Source organism: Anopheles darlingi, chromosome 2 (genome assembly GCF_943734745.1).
Source record: "Anopheles darlingi chromosome 2, idAnoDarlMG_H_01, whole genome shotgun sequence".
Taxonomy (NCBI): Eukaryota; Metazoa; Arthropoda; class Insecta; order Diptera; family Culicidae; genus Anopheles; species Anopheles darlingi.
The window spans coordinates 68,526,057-68,548,556 of NC_064874.1; the positions used below are offsets into that span (position 1 = coordinate 68,526,057).

Sequence of the window (22,500 nt, forward strand, 5' to 3'; positions counted from 1 at the left end):
ACGACGTCGATAGTGATCGTGTTCCACAACGAAGCCTGGAGTACGCTATTGCGTACGATATGGAGCGTGATAAATCGGTCGCCGAGGCCGCTGCTGAAGGAGATAATCCTGGTGGACGATGCCAGCGAGCGTGAGCACTTGGGCCGTCAGCTAGAAGACTACGTTAAAACGCTTCCCGTGTCGACGATCGTGCTGCGAACCGTCAAGCGGTCCGGTTTGATTCGTGCCCGGTTACTCGGTGCCAAACATGTCAAGGTGAGTGGAATCAGGTTAGCTCAACACTGTGACAGAAGAAAATAAATTATGATTGTACCCCATTCTTCGTAACTCGTCCGTCTCCCCCAGGGTCAAGTCATCACGTTCCTGGATGCTCACTGTGAATGCACCGAGGGTTGGTTGGAACCGTTGCTGGCCCGTATCGTGCTGGATCGCAAAACCGTCGTTTGTCCCATCATCGATGTGATATCGGACGAAACGTTCGAGTACGTTACGGCTTCCGATCAGACGTGGGGCGGATTCAACTGGAAGCTCAACTTCCGATGGTAAGACCGAACATACCGAGGGTACAATGCTAAACGATGGATATTAACTTTGTTTTATGGAACCGGCTCTTCCGTCTGACATAGGTACCGTGTTCCGGCTCGCGAGATGCAACGGCGAAATCATGATCGAACGGCTCCGCTACGTACCCCGACGATGGCCGGTGGATTGTTTTCTATCGATCGGGACTACTTCTACGAAATCGGTTCGTACGATGAAGGAATGGACATTTGGGGTGGCGAAAATTTGGAAATGTCCTTCCGGGTAAGTTTTTTTTCGCCTTTCGAAGAAGCGAGTGTACTAGCGTTCGACAGGGCTCGGACAGGCCTGACCGAGGATACTTCAGCAGATGCGACCTCCAACAGCAAAACACAATCCGATTGAGCGTTACTAACGTGATTCGATTTACTCTCCCAGATATGGCAATGTGGCGGCATCCTTGAGATTGCGCCCTGTTCGCACGTGGGACACGTGTTCCGGGACAAATCCCCGTACACCTTCCCCGGCGGTGTGGCGAACATTGTGCTGAAAAATGCGGCCCGCGTGGCCGAGGTGTGGCTTGACGAATGGAAAGAGTTTTACTATCAGATGAGCCCAGGTTTGAGTTTTATACGTTTTACGTCGTGCTCCTCTAACGCCACCTTCCTTACTTACTTTCATTCAATCGTGGGCTCTTTGCTCTAGTTAAAAAAAATCTAAATCCGTGCTCTTTCGGCTGTTTACCAGCTGCTAATGGTCATCCTGCTAACACAACTATACCTCCTTTCACCGAAAAGTATGGTCTTCTCGTACAGTATTGAATCTGCAGTCATCACCATTTGATGAACATGTGTGTCGAAGAAATCGGGAATAGTAATCCGTTCTGAACTCTTTCCATTTGCGTTCAATGTTGAATGCTTGCGAGTTTGCTAATGAAATTTGTATCGCTCTAAAACTTTACTGATAAACATGGCTAGTGATAATAGTTTGTATCTGTGCGGGTAAAACGCAAAAAAAGGTTAACAAAACAATCATTTCCATGAAGAGCTAGGTTCGCTGAAATAGCCGCATATGTGTTGAATAACAATGATTAGATCTCGTTGCGATTGAATAGTGATAGAGAGTTGGCTAACATGCTTGATAGCAGCTGGTGATGCTGTTCTCTGGACTAACTCATCGATCGAGTAGTTGGCTGGGTGCCCTAGTGTCGCCTAATGGTGCATTATTTCCGTAAACCACTTACTGCTGCCATATTCGTGTGATGAAGCTATTAGAAACTGTTGTTTTTGCCACAAAGCAACCGCTAGAGTAGACTAATTGCGACTAACAATTTTTCCTCGGATGTTCGCTCTTTTTCTTTCTTCCTTCCCCTCTTTCTGTCACAATGAATCTGCCTTTTTCTCTTCCGTCGATGGCGTTTTCTGCACCGGCTGCTGGCGTGCGCTTTGCGTGATCCACCGGTAACTGCTTCATCCTTCTAACTCTCTAATGCGCTTGCTGACGACGTCGGTACACTCATCACGATTGAATGGATTGACATTGCAAACCGACCGGCAAACCAACCACGAACCCCCCCCCCCAACGAACCAACCAAACTAACCAAATAATAAACTGTGGATCCCGTCACACGAAACCGAACGCTGAATTTGCTTGCTGTGCCGTGGCAATGGATGGATCGGCGAATGGCAACTGGCGCAACAACAACAAAAAAACCTCACTATTATCACCACGAACCATCATCATCCGTTGCCATGATTCGCGCCGGTCGTCTGTGTCGCACACCCCCTCATCGTACCACACCATTACGGCTGCGGCGACAACATCGATGACATCATGATATGCGCGCTTAACCTGCTAACCCACCGCAGGTCTGGATGTGCGGTGGAACGCTAGAGATTGCTCCCTGCTCGCGCGTGGGGCACGTCTTCCGTAAATCGACCCCATACTCGTTCCCCGGTGGCACCTCGCAGATAGTTAACAAAAACAATGCCCGGCTGGCCGAGGTGTGGCTCGATGGCTGGAGCGAGTTTTACTACAACATTAACCCAGGTTTCACCTATCGTTACCGTTTCTATCTGCTCCGTGCGGAGTTTCGCTTGTTCTCGGCACCCTTAAAGCACATCCTTAGCTCGATGCTCGAATTTTACGTTGCTTTTGTCACTTTTGTTGTACTTTTCTTGTTTCTATTCCTCACAGCTCATACTTTGATACCCGTATTTGCATGGAAAGTGTAGCATGTGTTTATGTTTTTCGTTTGTATTTAACATCAATAGTACGGTGTTTGGTATGTTAAGTGTTGGTGCTGGATTTAGCTTAGAAATATTTATAAACAACTATATATTTTCGCGACAACAAGACCATTTCAGTTGACATTTTGACGACGTGTATCCCACACGTACATAAACTGACAGGATGACTATTTTAAGCTCAAATGTCAACGCCGAGCGTGGGTAATCGTTGGGGTGGATTATTTTAATGTTGAAAAACCGCAAAGCATACCCAAAACAAGCATCATGGTGCACCGCCGACATGGACACAAAGTAGACTAAATAGAATTTATATTCCCCTCGCGACGTACCGTGCTTTCTGACAGCGACCGAACACTGCAAAATCCTGGATTTTCCTTCAGCCACCCGCACAAAATGGACTCGTGCTGACTGCCCGGGATTTGTGAGTGAGTTTCGTTGCGTACAGAATGGTTGGCTTACGTTGATGCAACAACTCGCATGCGGAAAGGTAATGCACACAGATTCGCTGTTAACGTCGTTCGTTGGCCTCGGTGGAGCGCTTGTTCACAGTGTGTCCACCTACCGGCAAGTGAGGCTTTGTTTAAGGGGAACGTGAATGTGTTACGAGTTTGTTTGCCCACCAGCACGCGCTCACTAGTGCTTCACTTCAACTGAACTGCTATGTTCACAGTGTGCATCTGCTGGCACTAATTGACTTTTGTACTCGAGCAAGCAGAAGCGCTTCACTGCGATGTAAAAATTCTACTGAGCATCCAACGAAGGAAGAGAGCGTGGCAGAAGGAACAGCTATCAAAGCGCATATGTGTTTGTGTGTTTGTGTATATGTGAGTAAGTGGCCGAAGGTTCGTGGGTTGGGCATCGCGAAAGAACGACTCTTTTGTGTGGATGCAAACGAGCAAATCGAAAGTACAATCGTCCCACCACACGCTACGTTCCACCCATGATCCACGTGCTCGCTCGCAGGACGCCAGGTGACGGTTCGCGACTTCTGAACCATCGCTTGTCGGGCGGATGTTTCCCCACGGAATAGTATCTTCCGTTCGATGGAAAAGAGAGTAGGAGGGGGGCATTTGTAGCAAAAGCAGTTCCACGTACCCTTCGAAATATTTTACAGTTAGGGGCTTTCCACCGAGTTCCAAGCCAAGTGGAACACATCCAGATAAATCTGATCGATGGATGAGGATAAAGCATAAGAGTGTACGCTGCACTTGTCCTCCATCATCCAATCAATGACTGTCGCTGTCGCTACTCATCCTCCTCTTTTGCTTTCTACTACCGCACCACAAAACCGTGCAAAATACGCCAACTCCTTCACCATCCCCTTCTAGGCGGGGTTTGTTGCGTTGACATTTTGAATCGGTCTCGGCAGCGTGTGCGACATGGGATGTGTGAAAAATCCGGCGACCAAATCGGGCACAAATCTCGTTAAAAACGTGTTGCCATGTCAGCACATGGCACCATCGCCGAAACTGTTCGAAATAAAATGTAGAGAAAATGGAGAACGGGCCTAGCAGAGTGGAATGGTTGCAAGAGCCATTGCGAGATACAATTGGCGGAACAACGTATACATTCAAATGTCAACGGAAGACCAATTCCACCGATCACACAACCGCCAGTTTTGTTCTGCGTAGGGGTTGTAGGTAGGGGACAGGGAGAAGAGAGTAGCAGAAAGGGCAAGAAAAGCGGAGACAGATGTCAGCCGCCGAGACAGACAGAAATATTATCGTCAACTGATGAATTCCGGCGCGGCCTTGGTGCAGATTAATATGTCAATCAGCGTGTCTGCCGCGTGCGAAAACCATTAAGTGAAACTGTCAGCTGGAAGTTATTGCAACGAATTCACGGCTGATGGTACAAGGTCCCATTGACTTCGCTATTAACGCTAAATAGTAACGATTCCATCTGTAGCCATGGAGCCGCCTGGTCCCTTGTGATTTTTTAGTAAAATACTACTTGTAAACTGTAAACCTATTATCACATATTGTTTATTTCATTGGGATGTGTCTATTTCTATTTATTCCATCCAGATAATGGTATTTTCGAATTGAACACTTGTCAATAAATTGGCAGTACCCATGAATGGAGGCGCCTAGTACCTAGTAATCGTATCGGGCGTTTATGATGCTAGCAAATACATTCAACGCCTATCTTGAAAATTGAAATTGATTCGCGCACTTCGGGAAACACTTTTTAATATTATCGAAGTGAAAGCCGAACAAAACCAACTGTGTACGTACGAGGCAGTATCCCAAAATTGTCGTTCCTTATTCTTACCGCTTTTGCTTGCTATAATAGCGCGAATCGGCTTTCTATCAATCGCAAGTCGTTGTCGGATTCCGGGTGCGATGTTCTCCTTTGATTATTTGCTTTTCTTTTGTACCAAAAATGCCGTGCTGGGTTCTCGCTCTCTGTCGGTAAGCTGCCAGATGGTGCTTATAGGTAATGGGATTTTCGATCCAAAATGTACTTGATCGAGAGAGAACTTGACATCACCTTCACATTGTTGGAAGGTGTTAGGGGTTTGTCAAATGTAAATAATTTATTGACTGTATCTGTTTTTTTGTATTCTTGCTCCCACTAAGAAAATGTAGCATCGAAGCTATAATAATATGCCCCTTTAAAAGGTATCATTGAAAAGGGAAATGCTCTATTCTTTCTTGCTAGCTTTTATTTTGATTCACCTGCATGAAACAATATGCAGTTCTTTTTTGTCACGTTTTTTAACGTATCAACTGACTTTAGACTACCTATTAATGTGGCGTATTAGAGTCTCTCACTGGAACCGAATGCCATTGTAATGTAATAAAATATTGGAGATGCAAGTCACGTGTACACGATTGCACTTTAAAGCAACACACTTTTAAAAATACTGGGTAGTTATAAGATATTTTTATTGCTTTTTGTTGAACACATCTCATTGCTAAAGAAAAGCGATTTTAGACTTTGTGGATTTCAAACATTCGTCAATCTGTATAATACACAAATAAAGGACATGAATGTCCCGTTCATAGATCATTGCATCACGCAATGGATCCCTTCTGTTCCGTTACATTACGCTTTTGTGTGCGTCTGCATCAGCAAAACTATGCATATTCTACTGTATATTTGTACCATACCCACTCCTATCACTTTCTCCTTACTTCCGCCCTAAGCTTTATCCATTATTCCTCTATTCCTCATATCTATTTGTACATATAACACCATTTTCTTTGTTCGCTTTTCCAACCATATCTATCACTGAACAAAATAACTCACCATTAAGAATAGCATAATACATTCTGCCACTTTGCACCACTATACGGAAGAAATTAGCTGTCGGAAAATCGTTTTAATCTCTTAAAATGTTCTCCCAACACTTCGTGTATCGCTATGATAATGGTATAGGTGCTCGCAAGGCTTCTGCTGGAGACGTCAGTGAAAGACGAGAACTGCGTGAACGACTGAAGTGTAAGAGCTTCCGCTGGTACCTGGAGAACATTTACCCCGAAAGTCAGATGCCTCTTGACTACTACTTCCTGGGAGAGGTAAGTGATGGCGTTTGGCATATTGTAGTTCGGTATGTAGCATCCTTTAAACATCCCATCTTCTTATTCTATTCAATACAGATACGCAATGTTGAGTCGCAGAACTGTCTCGACACAATGGGACGCAAGGCAAATGAAAAGATTGGCAGCAGCTACTGTCACGGTTTGGGTGGAAACCAGGTGTTTGCCTACACCAAACGCCATCAAATAATGTCGGACGATAACTGTCTCGACGCTTCAAACGCACTTGGTCCAGTGAATTTGGTCCGTTGTCACGGAATGGCCGGTAACCAGGAATGGATATATGATGAAGAGGCAAGTTGTCGATGAACGCAATCGGCTCGTACTTTTTGCGATAGTTTGATAAATTATCTCGGGAGCTGTTAAGCTAAACGTTTCTTAAAATTACAGGAAAAGACTATCAAGCACGTAAACAGTGGAAACTGTTTAACTCGGCCATCGCACGAGGATCCTTCGACGCCTCTATTACGACCGTGCATTCGAGTGCACACCTCGATAACACCAGGCTACTCGCCAGGACAGCAATGGTTAATGCAGTCGAAGTTCAAATGGCAAGCTCAACACGACAATCATTTCGCCGAGGATAGATAAGACGCACTTCTCGGTGCGCGATCAACAGCCACAAATACCGCTGAGCCGGCGAATTCATTCGTAGAGCTAGGCGTGTCTGCTGATCGACGCAGAACCTCTACCACCACCACCACACTCACCATCACGATCAGCAGTAGAAGCAGCGGCAACAAGAGCAATAGTCTACTGATTTCTGCTGGTTCGCGAGAAATCCGTTGAGAAGGGTTTTGAAAACAACCAAAACAACTGACGATCTTTACTCTCGTCTTGCCATTATATTGATGTTTATTGCACATACCATGGGTAATGGAAACGTAAAGTGTTCGCCCTGTTGGCAGTGTGGTCTCAATCAAGTATCTTTTGCGACATTAATGCATGCTTCTTGGTTCGTTGGCATCGTTAAACTGTGAGTGTTGCTGTGTCGTTGTAACAGTCCAATTGATGGGCAAAAAGGAAGCACAACTAGAACAATAACATCATGAATATGCAGCAGTTTTATTTTCTCCCATATTTCGAGTGAAAAACCCCCCGCTTTATAAATTAAAGCGAAATTCAATCATATCATGAACAGCGTAGCATAGAATCGATGCGATTTCCTAAAACATCCTTGAGCAGTTGCAGCAGCAGCAACATACTGTGTTCGACTTGTGATGTAAGAAACATAGGTCCAATTTGAATCAGTGCATTCATTCCGGTGAAATATTCTTGTAAAATAATTGTTATTGCGTTTAGCACTGCAATGCAGCTCAATTTAGTTTGCTACAAGCTATTGTCACGCGTGCACCTATCAACAACAATCAACTACATAATCAATGGCTAACACACACACATAAAGCACAAGAACATGGACCATTTGCATTTAGGACATAGGAACACATACGATTGTTGGTGCGATAGAGAAACGACGATGTGGAAAGATGCTCGCTGTATCCTCGAATTGAAACTGATTGCGCTGCTGCTCATTATGTGTGCATGGGGTCGAACCAATAGAAAAAAATAACCGTACGCAGACCGGTAAACCTTGTGTAAGTTAAAAGATAAAGAGAGAGATAGAGAGAGAGAGAGAGAGAGAGAGAGAGAGAGAGAATGTTTGTGTGTGTGATGAAAGACGACTGTGTACATAGATATTCAATGAACTACTAGCATAGTTGAGGCGTGACAGTGAGAAAATCTGATATCATCTACTTGTAGTGGGACTAGTAAGAATCAGCAGCAAGATAAAAAGGACTACCATGAATGATATCAGGAGAAATGTTTTTCTCGCGTTTCTCGTGTCCGTGATTTGAAGCGTATGCTTAGAGAATAAGACTTATGAAATATTGTGTGCATAGGGTGCGATGGATGCTTCAAAGCGACGTAAGGCAAATGTATAGGAAAACAAAGTTAAAATAGAACCTACTAAGGACGATGATTATGTTAAAGAAGATAGGCAACTGTTCGACGAATGCGATTGCTTAAGTTGAAGCACAACTACCATACCGACTATCGTATTGCCCGTTGTTTTATAGACAAATAACCATTTCCGATTGGCAAACAACACATTCGCCACAATGCAGACAATGAAGGCAGTCAAAGATTCGTTTTGGTTTTTGGTTTCCTTCCCGAAATATTATGACCTTTAACGTGAATTCAAGCTAAAAGCACAAGCGAAAACGATCAGTAATCAGCCAACGGCAAAGGGAACAAATTAGGGTGAAAATGTCAAGTCGGAATGCTTTGCAAACCATCGTCTTTAATTTTTTACGTTTCAATACGATTGCAAACGGATTGCGATGAGTCAGGGAGTACGGTACACTAAGTGTAGCATGTTAACGAAAACAATGGATCATTTTAATGCGAAACGATCGCACACGCTCACTCGCTCGCTTTTTTATTGGTTTGTGCATTAGCTTAGAGTTTTATCAACCGGTCGTCCGGTGGGCATTGCCGTCCTGCGACGATAGTTTGTTTTATCTCTACTTATTATTCACCGCCCCTCTTCTTTTATCATTTACATTTAGTTATTCAGGGTGATGGTGTGCAATCTATTCAGTTTAGTTTTCGTTAATTGGCCTCTTGAGAATATCGTTTTCTATTTCGATACCTTCACCACACGGCAGACAATTTTTGATGAATTGCGATGCTTCCTGTTTACAGCCTCGTTGAACAGAGGTTTATTGAACTGTTATGCTTACTATAATTTCTTTTTAGATTTAAGCGCTTCCCTTAGGTCATGGCAAGATAAATCATTTTCCAATTGGTCAACAATTAACATTCATTTGGACAACAGATATTTTCAGAACATAGGTAGAATGGAAATCTACAATTGCACATCTACTTTTCAAACATTAAAAGCGAATTGAATTCACTCAGTATTACTACCGATCCCGATCCAACAGCCAGCCAATAGCATTGAATAGAACTTTTTCCTCACATCCAAGACTTAATCTCACACTCCACGGTGAGTAACGAATACATTCCCTCTCGTCAAATCTCTTAAATGACGATAGAGTTTCGCCCCATCAAATAATCCGATGGAGCATCTGCGTATGTACGCAGTGATCGATAGTTAAGTTAAAGATAAAACTGTTCACGTAAACTTTAACAAGTTGCCAGAAAACTCAGATTTCTAACCACTAGCAGCAGTCCAATCGAGCAGATGATTCAAGAAGTTCACTACCTTCAGCATCGCGTATATAGTTCCAATAGAATGCCAGCACTTCTAAGTTGTGATCTTGGAAGGTTTGTCCAATGTATCTCTTTTTTTCAGCCCAACCAATCATGGATTAATGATAATTACACCAGCAAAGGGAAATAAGAAAGCCGACGAAAAGTAGCATGGTACACGGCGCCGATTTGTGAATCACAGCATATCATATAGCTATTGTTGTTGTTTGATATAGCGATTTGGTTGGTCCGATGAAGCGAAGATCAGATTTTAAATTGTTAATAGAAGTGAAACAGTAGCGCGGTGGTACATACGATCATGGTACGATCATATACGGACGGAATAATTAAGGCGAATAGTCAACACTAAGATCATCTATGCGACAAAGAAACCCCTTTATGATGCCTTTAATGCTGAATTCCATGTTTTCTGAGCAGTCAAAAAAGGTGCTTGCGAGAGCAAAAAACAAAACGGCTCAAGGTCATTGCCACAAGTACGTATTGTGGCAAAATTTGAAGCTGGTTTTTTCATTCTGGGTTGGCATGTTTAACTGTTTTTTAGTTTTTATCTCGGTTGTCTTCTTCAGGACCGTGGGTCACTAGAAAAGTTTAAAAAATATAAGAACACACTGGTTGCAAAACGGACGAATGAAATAAATGGAAATGGTCGGTAATCTATGCTGAAATGCAATGCTTATGCTGATAAGAAGATCAGCGTTGTCTTTACCCAGAACCAGAAGGCAAGCAGAAGAGAAGCGTAGAGTTAAAGAGCCACGCTGTAGAAACATTTAATGTACGAGATGCGAAAATGGTGATCATCTTGGAGACAACCATAATTGTAACGATGCGAATGGGTAGTCGCGGGCATATTTGAGGTGGATAGATTTTTTTTATAAAGCAACAAAGAAGAAAACTATGAAACGAAATATCTTTTACTAGCCTTTTATTGCCGGATCTGCTTAGAAAGTTGAAAGAAATTGAACAACAGTAATTGTATTGTATAGAAACAGAAGATCGTGTTGTACATTAGTGAGCCTTCGTTCGGAACCTCTTTAGCAGGGCTATGGCGCGTTCATGCTGTTGACCGACCCGCGCCATGATGATGGCCTGAATATGCTTCAGTATACGCACTGCGTTCTCGCCTTCAAGTTTATTCTGAACAATCATTGCATCGACTAGCACCTCGTATCCCCCGATAGGACGATCGTTGAAATCAACCTTTTCCAGAAAGTCGATCATCTTCGTTGCCTCGTCATCTGTACCGCGATACACCCTAGGGACGATTATACGAAATGGATCTTCACTGCGCAATGCGAGTTCTTTGAACTCGGCAATAGCTGCGTCCACAGATTTTGTACGAATTTTTTCAATAACTGTCGTCGATAGCGCCAAGGCAGTTTCTTCCCTTTGCCTCTGAAGATTTTTCACGCTCTTAGCCAGCTTGATCTCGACCTCCTTCACCTTACGGCGCAGTTGGTTCAGTGCAGTCAAATTCTGGTTGCTCACCTGCGGCACGAGCTCAGACAGCGTTTGGTTTAGATCTCGCAGTTTTGACTCGTACCTATATTTGGACATTCGATAGTTCGAAATGGGATCATCTTGCCGGATCTGCTTCAACACATGATAGTTTTTATGCAATTCTTTGACAGATGTGCGTATCTTCTCCAGCTTGCTGCTGCAGGATGGGGTATTGCTATCTTCCAGGTCTTCAAAGCCTTCTTGCTCTGAGTATTCGTCGTAGGGTTCGTCCATGTTGTTCAACAGGTCCATCAGATTGGACAACTCATCCCTCGCAATCAGACACTGGCGCCTGGATGGGATCGATTCGATTCCACTCGGCAGTGTACAGGCCACCGCCAACAGAAGCAGTAAACAGCGGCTTCCAGCAACTCCATTCCAAGCAGACATCTTGAAAGATCTGCTTCCTGTGTGCCACCGAAATAATAAGAAACCCAAGAAACTGTCCGTAACTTCCGTAGTGTCACTTGCTCCGCTCGTCACATAGAACTGAAAAAGAACAGGATCGATGAAACGATCTCACTTGATCGCAACCACGCCCAAGGGAATTCGTTTCCGACCCGCAGCTGATAACTGATCCTCGCTGGGAATTACCGCTTGCCTCGTTGATAAGAAGAGTTTGGTGAGTGCAAAAGGCTAAGAATGATTACTGTCGGTTCGCTAATAGTTGAATAGGTAAATGAAAGAATGTACTTGTAATTGTGAGGCTTCACGAAACCTCTGCAAAGCTCAAGCTAATCTTTCTCGTCTGTACGAATAGGAAAAGAAGGCAAAGCACTGGTTCCATGGTGTTGCAGTAATTTTTTTTATAAACAATTCAGTAATCGCCACCAACCTCTGTGGTGTTTTAGTGCAGATTTGTTTGCTATGTTTGTGGCTTTCGCTATTTTACGAATGGTTGAAAGTGTGATATTGTCGTATGACTCCACAAAACAAAAGAAATACTTGTTTTACATTGCGAAGCGAAGACCGCATTCTCTCTCTATGAGTTTTTCTATTTATTGGACCTATAATCAATTTTTTCTCTTTTCTCTAATACAGATTTACACAATTACATGAAGACATAGTGTACATAAATAATGCCTAAATACTAAAGCAAAAGTATCGGAGGAAAGGGGGAAATACTTTTATGTTGCACAGTTAATTTGAACGCACCATAAACCGAATGCCTAGGAGAGACAATTACTTACATACGCACCTAGATGACCATTCTTCTCCACGTTCTAATCTTACTCAGAAGCATTTTTTCGTTTTTTAAAACAATTTTAATCGTTAATACATCCTTAACCGCCTAATCAGCGTAAGTCTTAAAATTTAAATTTTACTATTTTGGATCTTTGGAGGGATCATTCATCGTCGGCATTTTTTGACGATTTTCAATAGAATAAAAGGTCGCATTTACTGCTGGTAGCTAGTTGCGGACAATACTATCGATGGATCAAAGCTAAGCTGTTGCGCTCTAGCTATACAGTTAGTAGATATACTGTTACGTTATTCTCTTTGTATACTCAAATCATGCCCTGACCTTATCAAGGATCTTATTGGTCGACCTATCTTATTCTTTTTGCATCGCAGGGGCCTCGGCATAAGTGGTGCTTTTATGGTGCTAGGAAGTTTCGTTCATTCGTTCCATCTATCTAACAGCACCGCTTGTGCTATGATCCGGTTGACCATGGTAAGGCACGTTCAGACGACCAGGGAAAAGATCGTCATAACTCGATAAGTGTCTGTACTGACAACGTTTAGCGACTAGTGAGGTCTATGTAAAAAAAGCACCCGACTGCCAGTAGTAGCTGCTGTAAACTCATCAGATCAGTCTGTTTTGTCGTAGGTAGTGAATGAGCAGTGCATGGATGAACTTGTACTGTGCCAGCGAAGGTATGATGTTGTCCCGCTGCTGCCGGATCTGGCCAATCAGTCGAGGTATATCGAGGTCCTGCAAAGACGGTCATAAAGAATTGAGAGAAAAGTGGTTCCAGTGAGTTCCAGTAGTTACACGTGAGAGAAATAATAACAAAGACGAGTATCTGCTTACCTGATTGTGATCCAGTGTGTAGAGCAATAGATCGGCCACCAGTGTGACGCCCGTGCGACCGCCACCTTCGTTGCAGTGAATTAGCACGGGAGGATTGGTGTTGTGCGATGGCGGTACCTCAGCGATCGAAGCCAATCGTACTGAGCTCAGCTCTTCCAGAAATCCTATCGTTAGCAACAAAGGCAAAGGGAGATAAATTAGCTACCAAGACATCGTGTTAGTCAATTAAAGCTTACCCAAAAAGTGACCCACGTCACCGGGACAGTTTTGATCGGCCCACTCCGTGTAGCAAAGATGCCAAACCGAGCGGTACCGACGGCTTTGCGTGTGGTACACTCGCAGCTTGCTCGTGGTGCAGCGATCAGTTTCCTGTGAAAATTCTCGCCACACCTGGTACTGTTTTGAAATGAAAAGTATGTTAGCATGTGGTACGACGCTAAAGCAAATGCACACTAACCTGCCCATACTCAAGGCATCGCTCGCTGGTTTGCGGGATATAGTTTAGCTCTTTGGAAAGTTGCACCAGCAGATACACATCCGCCTCCCAGACGCACTGCCAGAAGATGTGCGTCGTGTGCGTATCGTTTGGACTTTCGGCGACTATGTAGAACCGCTGCTTTTTGCCGACGGTGCTCTGAAGTAAATACGTCGCAAATACGAAGAAGTAAATACGCCATTAACAAAACATCATCAAGAGCATAATTCAGGAAGCTAGGTCGATCGGTCGATCGCTTACCGTTATGTGTGAGGCATTAACGTAGCCCATTCGATTGTCCCGCGTAGGCGTTAGACGAACACGGTTGGTATCGTACGGTAGGAAGGTTGGATCGAAGTTTTTATTGCGATTCTCCTCGGCCAGCGCGCAGTTATAGGTGGCACTATCGCTACGTTTCGGTATCCGCTCAAACTCACAGTACAGCTGAGGGTCGGCCAGTTTCGATTCGAGCAGTGAGCACTACAAAAAGGAAAAGAGTACAGGAAATGTAAGGAACAAGAAATATTGAATTCAAAATTACCAAATGGTAATCTGATCTCTGTTCAATCATGTTCCGTTGCTTACCAATTTTTCCTTGCTGATGTTGGCTGGCAAAGGCTGCAATCGCGGTAAACCTGTTGACCATCGATGCCTCAGCTGACCACTGCCGCTTTCATTCATCGAGTCATTCATCGCCACCGAAGTCCCATCTACGGTGCTGCTGCTGCTTGTCGTATCCAAAACATTACCATCCTTTCCCGCTTTCTTGCGATCCTTCTCTCGACCGAGCGTGGCGCTCTTCTGTTTGTCCGAGGAGCTTTTCGATCGTCCACCGCCCAATATCTCCCAGAAACGCCTTCGTTTCGTTTCCTTCACCGAGGAGGTAGCCGGTGATGCGGTGATGCTGGAAACGTTCGAAGCTAACGTCACATTCCGGCTAGCATTGGTGGTGAGTGTGGTATTATTACTGCTACCACCTGCACCACCGCCGCCACCATTGCTACTCCCTCCAAAGTTTGTCGAGCCTGTCGTGATGGAGCTAATGCCGGAATCGTTGTGACCGTTTCGCAACACACCAACCCCAACGTTGCTGGCACCGCTTGCGGTAGCTGTGGTCTGTGCAGTTTCATCGAGTGAGTATTGTGAAGAGTCGAGCGCATTATTCGACGACAGAGAACGATTGATCGTTGGCGTAGATGATGCGGCACCAGGAGCTACTGTTGCCGTTGCTACTGCTGATGCAGCTGTTGATGATGATCCTGACGTTGTCATCGTGGTCGTACTGCCACCACTTTCGTTTATCTTTGCCTGCAATATGCTCTGCAGTACTCCCGTCGCCTGGGTTGATGACTGGGTCTGTAGATCTCGTTCCTGAGTCGATGCTACTGCGTTTGTGTTGCTCTGTGGTTGCGGTATAGGTCGAGCGCTGGGTACGCTTGACGTTCGGTTTCGTATCGGATTCACACCCATCAACTCTCCCCCGGGAGTGTTTTCATTCTTCCATGGTAGCGGTACATTCTCGTAGATCGGCTCGATAGAACCATTGATATGCTGCGAGGATCTATTCAGATGCACCTTAGCGGGAAGTGTGGCCGGTCCGTTGGAATGATAGGTCGCTCCCGTTGGCACCGTTGACTCACCCTGGCCACCATTGGTAATCAGTAGATGTTCGACACCGCCCGGAACGTAGTAGAACACGTTTCCGGCCGGTTGACCGACCACCGATGATCCTATCATACTACTAGCGCCACCAGCACCACCACCGGGCGGGGGATTCGAGTTGGATTCGATAAAGTTCAGATTCTCGTACGTTCCGTGTGGAAGCATGGTTTGTGAATGATGCAGCTGGTGTTGCTGCGGATGGTGTTGGTTGTGCGCCGGGTAGCACAGTTGTCCACTTTGCGAAAGGTGATGCAGAAGCTGATGCTGAGCAAGGCCATGGTGTGGATGATGATGGTTCAGCAGTGGAGGTGGACGTGTAGAGACGAGATCCGGACTGGAACCAGATACCTGAGCACTGCGTAGCCCTAGCAGCGCCCGATGCGAAGCCAAATCGGGCGTTGACGTCGAACTGAGCCGGTTGGCCGGGTACGGTGGTGGAGGTTTGACAAGCCTCATCATCTTAAACCGATGCGTGAGACCATAGTCGGAAGCATCGGAATAGTGTGGACCGATAATGTGGTGTGTCGTCGTATGGTGCGTCACATCTGGATACGGCTGTTGCTGCTGCTGCTGTTGCTGTTGAAGATGCTGACCATAGTATGAAGATACGTCCGGTTGACTGCCGCTTATGCTGTAATCAAGTTGGTGGGCAGCAGCTGCTGCAACGGCCGCCTGCGCCACCTGATGCTGTTGATCCGAGAGCGACATCTGCGGTGCGGCCAGATGCAATAGGCTGCCGTTCACGAGCCGTACGTCGTTGCTGCTCGATCGATACTTTTGCTGTACGGCCGTTTCGTAGTCCGGTGCTGGGCGATACGTTGGTAGCATTGCCTTCAATCGCTCCCGATCAGGAGTCAGATTGTTGTTGCTCAGATCAAGACAGGACGAGCTTTGGGCACGGTTGATGAGCGACGCGTTCGAACCACCAATGGCCGGGTTTAGGGGCGCAAGACCCCAACTCGACGAGTTCATCTGATTCGCATAACCAGCCCCCTGTTGCGCCGAGTTGAGATTAATATCCAAATTGGACGCTTGCAGTGACGTACGCGAGGATTGCATCATGTTGGGGGCTGGATTAGCGTTCAGATTGCCAATGCTACCACCGGTGGCGATTGAAGCAATGCTCGATGACATCAACCCTCCTCCGGACGGCTGAGTTTCTACCAGTGCACTAGATGGGGGTGCATTATTCCACATGCTATTACTACTAACCGGATGCGCTCCCGGCCATCCAGTCATATTGCTCGAGTACACTATCCCGGTGGCGGATGGCGTCTGTGAACCTGCCGGTGATGGGCTAGGGTGCGCCGAGGAAGTATGATACTGCTGCTCGGCTAACAGATCATCCCGGCTGTCGTTCAAGTTATCGGCCATATTCTGGAACAGATTCAGATTCGCCTGGCTGGCGTGGGTTTGGTTTTGCTCATACGACACGAAAAACCGGTGCTGCAGAGCGCACAGCTTCCAAATGTAGCGTCCCGTCGCGACGTCAGCCACCGTGAAGCCGGCACTCTCGCGCGGTACCGTGCACTCGATGTTGAACGACCGCTTGTGGTTCACCACGTTCGTGATGTCACGCCACGGGTAGAAGCGGTTCTCGTCGCTTGCCACTATAATACCTGACACCGAGATTCCTAGCATCACCTCCGACCCGTTCTCGTTCTTTGCCGTGAACGTTTCCTGGCCGTAGCCATCGAGCTGCTGGCAGGCGGATATGTACAGGCTCTCGGCGTCCCCTTGCGTCACGTTGTGCAGCTCGTGTGCCTGCTGAATCACCTGTTCCGTGAGCGCCTCGAGCAGGTTCGCTCGTACCATGTCGTGCGGGAAGGCAAGCAACGTTTTCAGATACTCGACGGTGTGCCGATCCTGATGGTTGCCATACTCCGCCTGGCGGCTATAGTTCGCCAGAATGACGGCTTGCCGAGGGTCACAGCTGATGCGCCCTTCTACCACGTCGTGCTTCAGCTGCAGGAAGTAGTAGTTGCGCGTTCCCTCGTCGTGCAGCAAGCTAACGCCCGACAGTACGTAGTACATCACTCGCAGATGCAGCACTTTAGTGTTGGCAGAGTACTTCTCCAGCTGGCGGCTTAACGGCCTCTCCAGGTCGACCCATCGCAGCTCATCGGTGGTACCCTTCACCACGTATCGAAGACCAAAGAACTCCGGCTGCTGGATCGATATCCGTTGGCACACATTCTCCAGACACTCTTGGCCCGTGCTTTCCGAGCTGAGCGTACAGTCGATCTTGGTGGAGGAATCTGGCGTAATGGTAAAAGAGAACGGAAAAGGGGCTTATTAGCTTCAAGAGAAAAATATTCGTTTTCGTAGCAAGATTGGAAAGGGAAAATGTCACGCGATACTTTATACGGTTTGCCAATTTTGGCATTCAATTCGTCCACAGTTCTACTATCATGAAATGAGACACAGTTCAAAAACATGCGGTTGTCGTAAGCTTAAATACTTCGTAATCAGCCACTTCGTAATCAAGCCACTAGTTGCTACACTAAATTGTATCATAGCATTGCATAATACCTCTTCGTTAAAAACAAACTTATTAATCGCTCTCGCTCCGCATTAAAATTCGGCTACAAACGTTTCGAAATGTGAAAAACTAAATGATCACTCTAAAATGGTAAAATTGTATAATAAAACTGCTCAAAAATTGACCAAATAGATCTGCGGTCTCAATTCTATAGTGGAAGCAGAACAAGAAAAGACCAATACAATCCATGAGGCTGGAACCAGATTGACCAACGAATTGCTCAGTTAATTGCTATCGTCTAGCCTGCCTAGAGCCGAGGCTGACGACGACGAAGAACGATAAACTAGTGGGGGCGTAATAATTCCATCCATGAACTGAGCTCTACTCTCGGCCATCTTTGCACTGAGAGATGCTGGATATGGCGAATAGATCAGAGAGCCAAGGAAGCAACATAAAATTGATGCTCAATTAAAAGCAATTTAAAGGTTCAAAAGCAGTTAAAAAATGTCGCACTGAGACAATGCGCGTTTCGCTTTTGATGTTTTCCTTCCCTCGATGCTGTTCCCATGCGTGCAAACTTGCAAACGAAAGACAACCCGACGTGACGATGGATCCGACGTCATGTTTGCAGATCGTCAGTTTTAAGCCTTGTAACCCCTGTAACAAAACAAGGCAATATGTTTAACTTTCGCCCAGAAAAGGTACACTCCAACACAGTAAAACAATTTTCCAAAATACACAAAAAAACATCAAGCGAAAACAATCGAGCGATTAGTCTTAGTTAAAAATTTAAAGCCATCGGCGGCCTTGTGACTAACAGTGGCTTTTCAACCGTTCTACACTGTACAGTAGCATGACAATCGCATTCCAGAGTCAACCGTCTGCCTGCCCATCCGGCCATATCTAGTGACGCATCGCAGACCATCATCAACTTCCGATCAACAAACGACGTCGCTCCATTCAAGGGCATCGACGATGGGGCCTGCTGCACTGCGCAACGACGGTACGCAATGTTCACAAGCGAATGCGCGGAATTGTTGTTTAATCGTTGTGTACGTGTGAGTCAGTCGTGCGCCGTGGGATTTAGAGGCACCTCCGGAGGTGCCGTCCAATCCGTCAATTGTGTCAGCAGACGTGCGTGTGCGTCTGCACATGGATTATGGCCAGTGTTTTCCTGGAAATGATTGCCGCGTGTGGTTGGTTTCGAAATAGCAAAATCTTTTCACGCTTTTAGCCACGAGTAGTTTCGCGAAAGACTGTTTCCGTCTAACTGTACACAGGGCCATAAAAGGGGCAAGAATTGAGTTAGGAATTGTCCATCTTTTCAGGGAATAATAAGCTGCTGTAGGCCCTATTTGCGATTAACTGAACCTCGGCGATACACTTTCAGTTCTTCACATGATCCAAGCTTTTGTTTTTTTCATTTCAGCAAAATCTACTCATTTCAGCAAAATCAGGTTCATTGTTTCAGGTCCGAAACCCTTCTCCATCAATCATCGCAAGGCAACCTGACAGACCCACGGGTCTACCATTCCCGAACCAATTGCCAACGAGCGACGGCCGCGTCTTATCGTCGTCGCATACCAAACACATACCGGAAAGAGAGCAGTACGCAATAGATAGGGTCGCACAACAAACAACATACACACACCCACGGGCAGCTAACAACCACCTGTAACGTCGTCGGGATTGTAAATTTGAATAATCTTGTCCCATCCGGGTCCTCCAAACTGCTGACACTGTTCGCTGGTGTTCGAGGTGAATGAATGTTTGCCTTCCTTCGCCTAGCCTAACACTGCCTCGTTCGCTGGCTGGCTGGCTGGCTCGCTGGCAGAGGGGAACCTCCTACAAGGATCGTAAAACAACGGCCCCAACCCCGGCAACAGGTTAAACATGCTGCCTTTATGGTGTTTGCAACCGCATTCCCCGCGCAAGTGATAGTAGTGTGTGGCCACCACGTACTCCACCTCTGCATGTAGTACCCACCCTTCCAAAAGTGGCGCCGATGATTTTCACTTTCAACGAAACTTACTCAACGGGATTACGCTTAGTTCGAGCATCTCGAGCGATTCTGCGTGGATCGTGGGGCTCTTGCAACTGTTGCAACACCGGACCGGGACCGAGCTGCTAGGATCGTCCAAGATCCGTCCCTATATTGCACTACGCGCACGACCTCGAGATTGCCCTTTGGGGTGCACGTGAGATGGATAGAGATGATCGTACGTTTGTTGCTTTGAGAATATTGACGAGACCCAACGATGACATCATCGGAAAGGAATCAGGTTTAAGCTTAATACACGCGAGCCGCGCCGAGTAAAGTCACTCCACCCACGACGGTAAGGTGAGGTCGGTTGTGCGAATGCTAAGCTCTGACCGTTGAAGAAGGATGCGAGAATTGGTACTACACACGCGCGACAGAAATGTTAGCTTGTACCTTGGTCGCACTCGGTGTGCGACTAGCTCTAATCACCACGCACGCACATGTGCACGGCACGGTGAAGCCAGGCGAACGGGTTCCTCGAAGCGGTACACCCCGCGGACACAGTCATTGCCACAGCGCACAGGTTGTGGGCGCGACCGACGACGTCGTGTGATCGTGAGGTACACGGATCGGAATGATAAGTTGCTAGAAGCAACAAACGACTCATATTTGTTGACTGGTCTACTGAGATGCTTTGAAAAAAGTGGTAGCTGCCCATAGGAACCACTCGATAGAGAGGAGTGTTTACCTAAATGTGATCGCTCGTTATTATGTTCGGTCAATTATTAATTTTAATATTTTTGCAATATAAATCATTTCCAGGTTACTATTACTAGATACTGGATCCATTTCCAATTGGATTGAAATTGGAATTGGAATGAAAATGTCATAATCCAATTATTCTCATTTTGGTCGTCGTTTTAATAAACATGCAACGCAATTCAGCGCAACTTATCAAACATCGTCATCGTCACCTTCAAACCGACGAAAAGCTTCATTATTCTGGGCACGGGCGTATGGGGTACGGCCTGTATCTGAATCGTGGATCGTGACTCAGAAATCGAAAGAAGGTAACAACTCTTGCGCGCATCGCGACGCCGGACACCGACAAACGTCATGATGCGGCATGCGTGTGTGTGTGTGTGTGTGTCTGTTATAGTGATGGTGCTCCAAACACCCCCACAGTACAGTACGCGCCGAAAGTGATTCTTCATCGTGCGCCAACAACAACGACCATCGTCACGCATTCCACCTCCACACAAGCATGATCGTGGACCACCGGGGCCCCGGAGACGGTGCAGCGTGCAGCTCCGTTAACTTCTCTTCTTATCAGCCCTCCGCAACGCGTAAAGGTGGGAGAGCAGGTACATTACGTTGTTGCTGCTCGACGTTTTCTAGAATGGCCGACAGAACTCGACCGAACAGGTGTGGTGGTACTGACCGCTATTATAGACGGGGTCCAGTTGTTGAGGTGGGTTAGAAATCAACCTTTCTCGGCCTACTCTCGGGGGGTTGCTGGAACGAACGAACCACTGGGAGGGACCCCAAAAGGCAGAACAGGTTGCACACCCGCATGCCCGGACGATGGCGATTAGTATGCTGCGCAGCGGTTGATGTAGGTGGAGCAGGACTGTGTGTGTATGTGTGTGTGTGTGACTAAGGTTACTGGCATTCGAATTCCGTCCCGCAACCTTCCTTGTCCCGAACCGAGCAACATCGATGAATATTGCGCAACGTTGGGTTGGCGGCGATGGTGGATTCAGAACGTTTCGAATTTTAAGAAAACAAAAAACCGTTTTTTCCATCTCACACATCCCTTCGTCATGCTCAAAGTATATCGTAAATTCCTGAGCGCGATAAGCGCTTACAACACCATAAACACTCCAGAGAGCGGCGTTGGTGGCGTTGGTGGCGGTGGCGACGTAGCTACCTTCTGTTTAACTACAACCAGCAGTACAAACAACGAAACAGGTCAATAGGTCTCCGAGTTTCTCGCACTCGCTCTGCTCCGCAATTCCGCCCGGAATGTCGCCCTAATCTCGTTTCTTAACCGAGCGGCGACCGCGCAAAAGGCGACTCACAGTCATCGTCTTCATCGGTGCGTTATCAAACGGTAAAAACCGAAAACTCCAACCAGCAAGAGGCTGAAGAAGCAGCAGAGTGTCACGCGGTACAGGTACAGCAATTGGAGGGGGGGTGGCCGGGCAGGCTGGCACATACCTTTACCACTAACGCCGGCGAGATAAGGACAGATTTAATGTGTGTAAGGCGATGCCACATTCCTCCAACGCCAGATATCGCGCACCGCGAGAGCGTGCGAGAGCCCGGAGCGTAGCGAATGGTTGGGGGAGATGTAAATATTTGCACATTGTTGCCTACCCTTGTCTCATCATCATACGATCGTCTCCCGCAACTCCTACACAACCGCCGCCGCCGCCGCCGCCGCCGCCGCCGACTATCTGGTCCTTCCTCGGATATTCCGTCTCGATGTTGTCCCGCAGATAGAGACGAAGCGTCGCAATTGGCCGCAAACTCGGGATACGAATGATTGTCAACACAATTGCAACGAGTAGAGCTCTACAGAACGGGGCAACGGGTACAACCATCATAATTTGCTGCCCTTGCGCGATACATTCGCAAAGATGCTGATTTGTTCCAAGTGGCAATCAATCTTCTACATTTTGCTTAAGCATATTCAGCATTTCTCTTTTCTCTCTCTCTCTACAGTATATTCCCTTTTTCTATTCAATGTAACGCTCAATCTGCGTAAATGAAGCCAAGTATTATCCTTTTCGTCGTCTTGGTAGGTCTTCTTGGT

At 46.4% G+C, this 22,500-nt stretch overlaps 3 protein-coding genes across 12 annotated transcripts in view; 1 reads left to right on the forward strand and 2 right to left on the reverse strand.

The window, feature by feature from the left end:
• Positions 1–10,203, forward strand: part of LOC125952321 (polypeptide N-acetylgalactosaminyltransferase 5) — an 82,000-nt gene extending 71,797 nt beyond the window's left edge. For 8 of the 9 annotated variants that reach the window (XM_049681753.1, XM_049681752.1, XM_049681757.1 and 5 more), the window contains 7 exons: positions 1–255; positions 346–542; positions 627–804; positions 2,388–2,568; positions 6,153–6,292; positions 6,374–6,607; positions 6,704–10,203. The exon at positions 1–255 is cut by the window's left edge and continues 34 nt beyond it. In XM_049681753.1, coding sequence (XP_049537710.1) covers positions 1–255; positions 346–542; positions 627–804; positions 2,388–2,568; positions 6,153–6,292; positions 6,374–6,607; positions 6,704–6,904 — 1,386 coding nt within the window. In that variant the 3' untranslated portion in view covers positions 6,905–10,203. Of the gene's footprint in view, positions 256–345; positions 543–626; positions 805–957; positions 1,139–2,387; positions 2,569–6,152; positions 6,293–6,373; positions 6,608–6,703 lie in introns of all 9 variants that reach the window. The other variant, XM_049681750.1, reaches the window with a different exon arrangement.
• Positions 10,204–10,445: 242 nt separating this feature from the next.
• Positions 10,446–11,723, reverse strand: LOC125952395 (uncharacterized). The gene is made up of 2 exons (XM_049681848.1): positions 11,608–11,723; positions 10,446–11,536 (listed from the first exon to the last, which is right to left on the reverse strand). The coding sequence occupies exon 2, from the start codon at positions 11,435–11,437 to the stop codon at positions 10,556–10,558; it is 882 nt and encodes a 293-aa protein (XP_049537805.1). The 5' UTR covers positions 11,438–11,536; positions 11,608–11,723; the 3' UTR covers positions 10,446–10,555.
• A 252-nt stretch (positions 11,724–11,975) lies between these two features.
• LOC125952291 (tyrosine-protein phosphatase non-receptor type 21) overlaps positions 11,976–22,500 on the reverse strand; it is a 14,450-nt gene continuing 3,925 nt past the window's right edge. Inside the window, exons 1-7 of one of the 2 annotated variants that reach the window (XM_049681692.1) lie at positions 19,734–20,941; positions 14,143–17,477; positions 13,819–14,037; positions 13,540–13,716; positions 13,319–13,478; positions 13,083–13,246; positions 11,976–12,983 (exon numbers count right to left, since the gene is read on the reverse strand). In XM_049681692.1, the coding sequence (XP_049537649.1) occupies positions 12,855–12,983; positions 13,083–13,246; positions 13,319–13,478; positions 13,540–13,716; positions 13,819–14,037; positions 14,143–17,477; positions 19,734–19,761 (4,212 nt within the window). In that variant the 5' untranslated portion in view covers positions 19,762–20,941 and the 3' untranslated portion in view covers positions 11,976–12,854. Of the gene's footprint in view, positions 12,984–13,082; positions 13,247–13,318; positions 13,479–13,539; positions 13,717–13,818; positions 14,038–14,142; positions 17,478–19,733; positions 20,942–22,500 lie in introns of those variants that run through there. The other variant, XM_049681691.1, reaches the window with a different exon arrangement.

Excerpts from the sequence above, each read along its gene's own strand:
- LOC125952395 (XM_049681848.1), bottom strand. The coding sequence starts at position 11,437 with ATGTCTGCTTGGAATGGAGTTGCTGGAAGCCGCTGTTTACTGCTTCTG.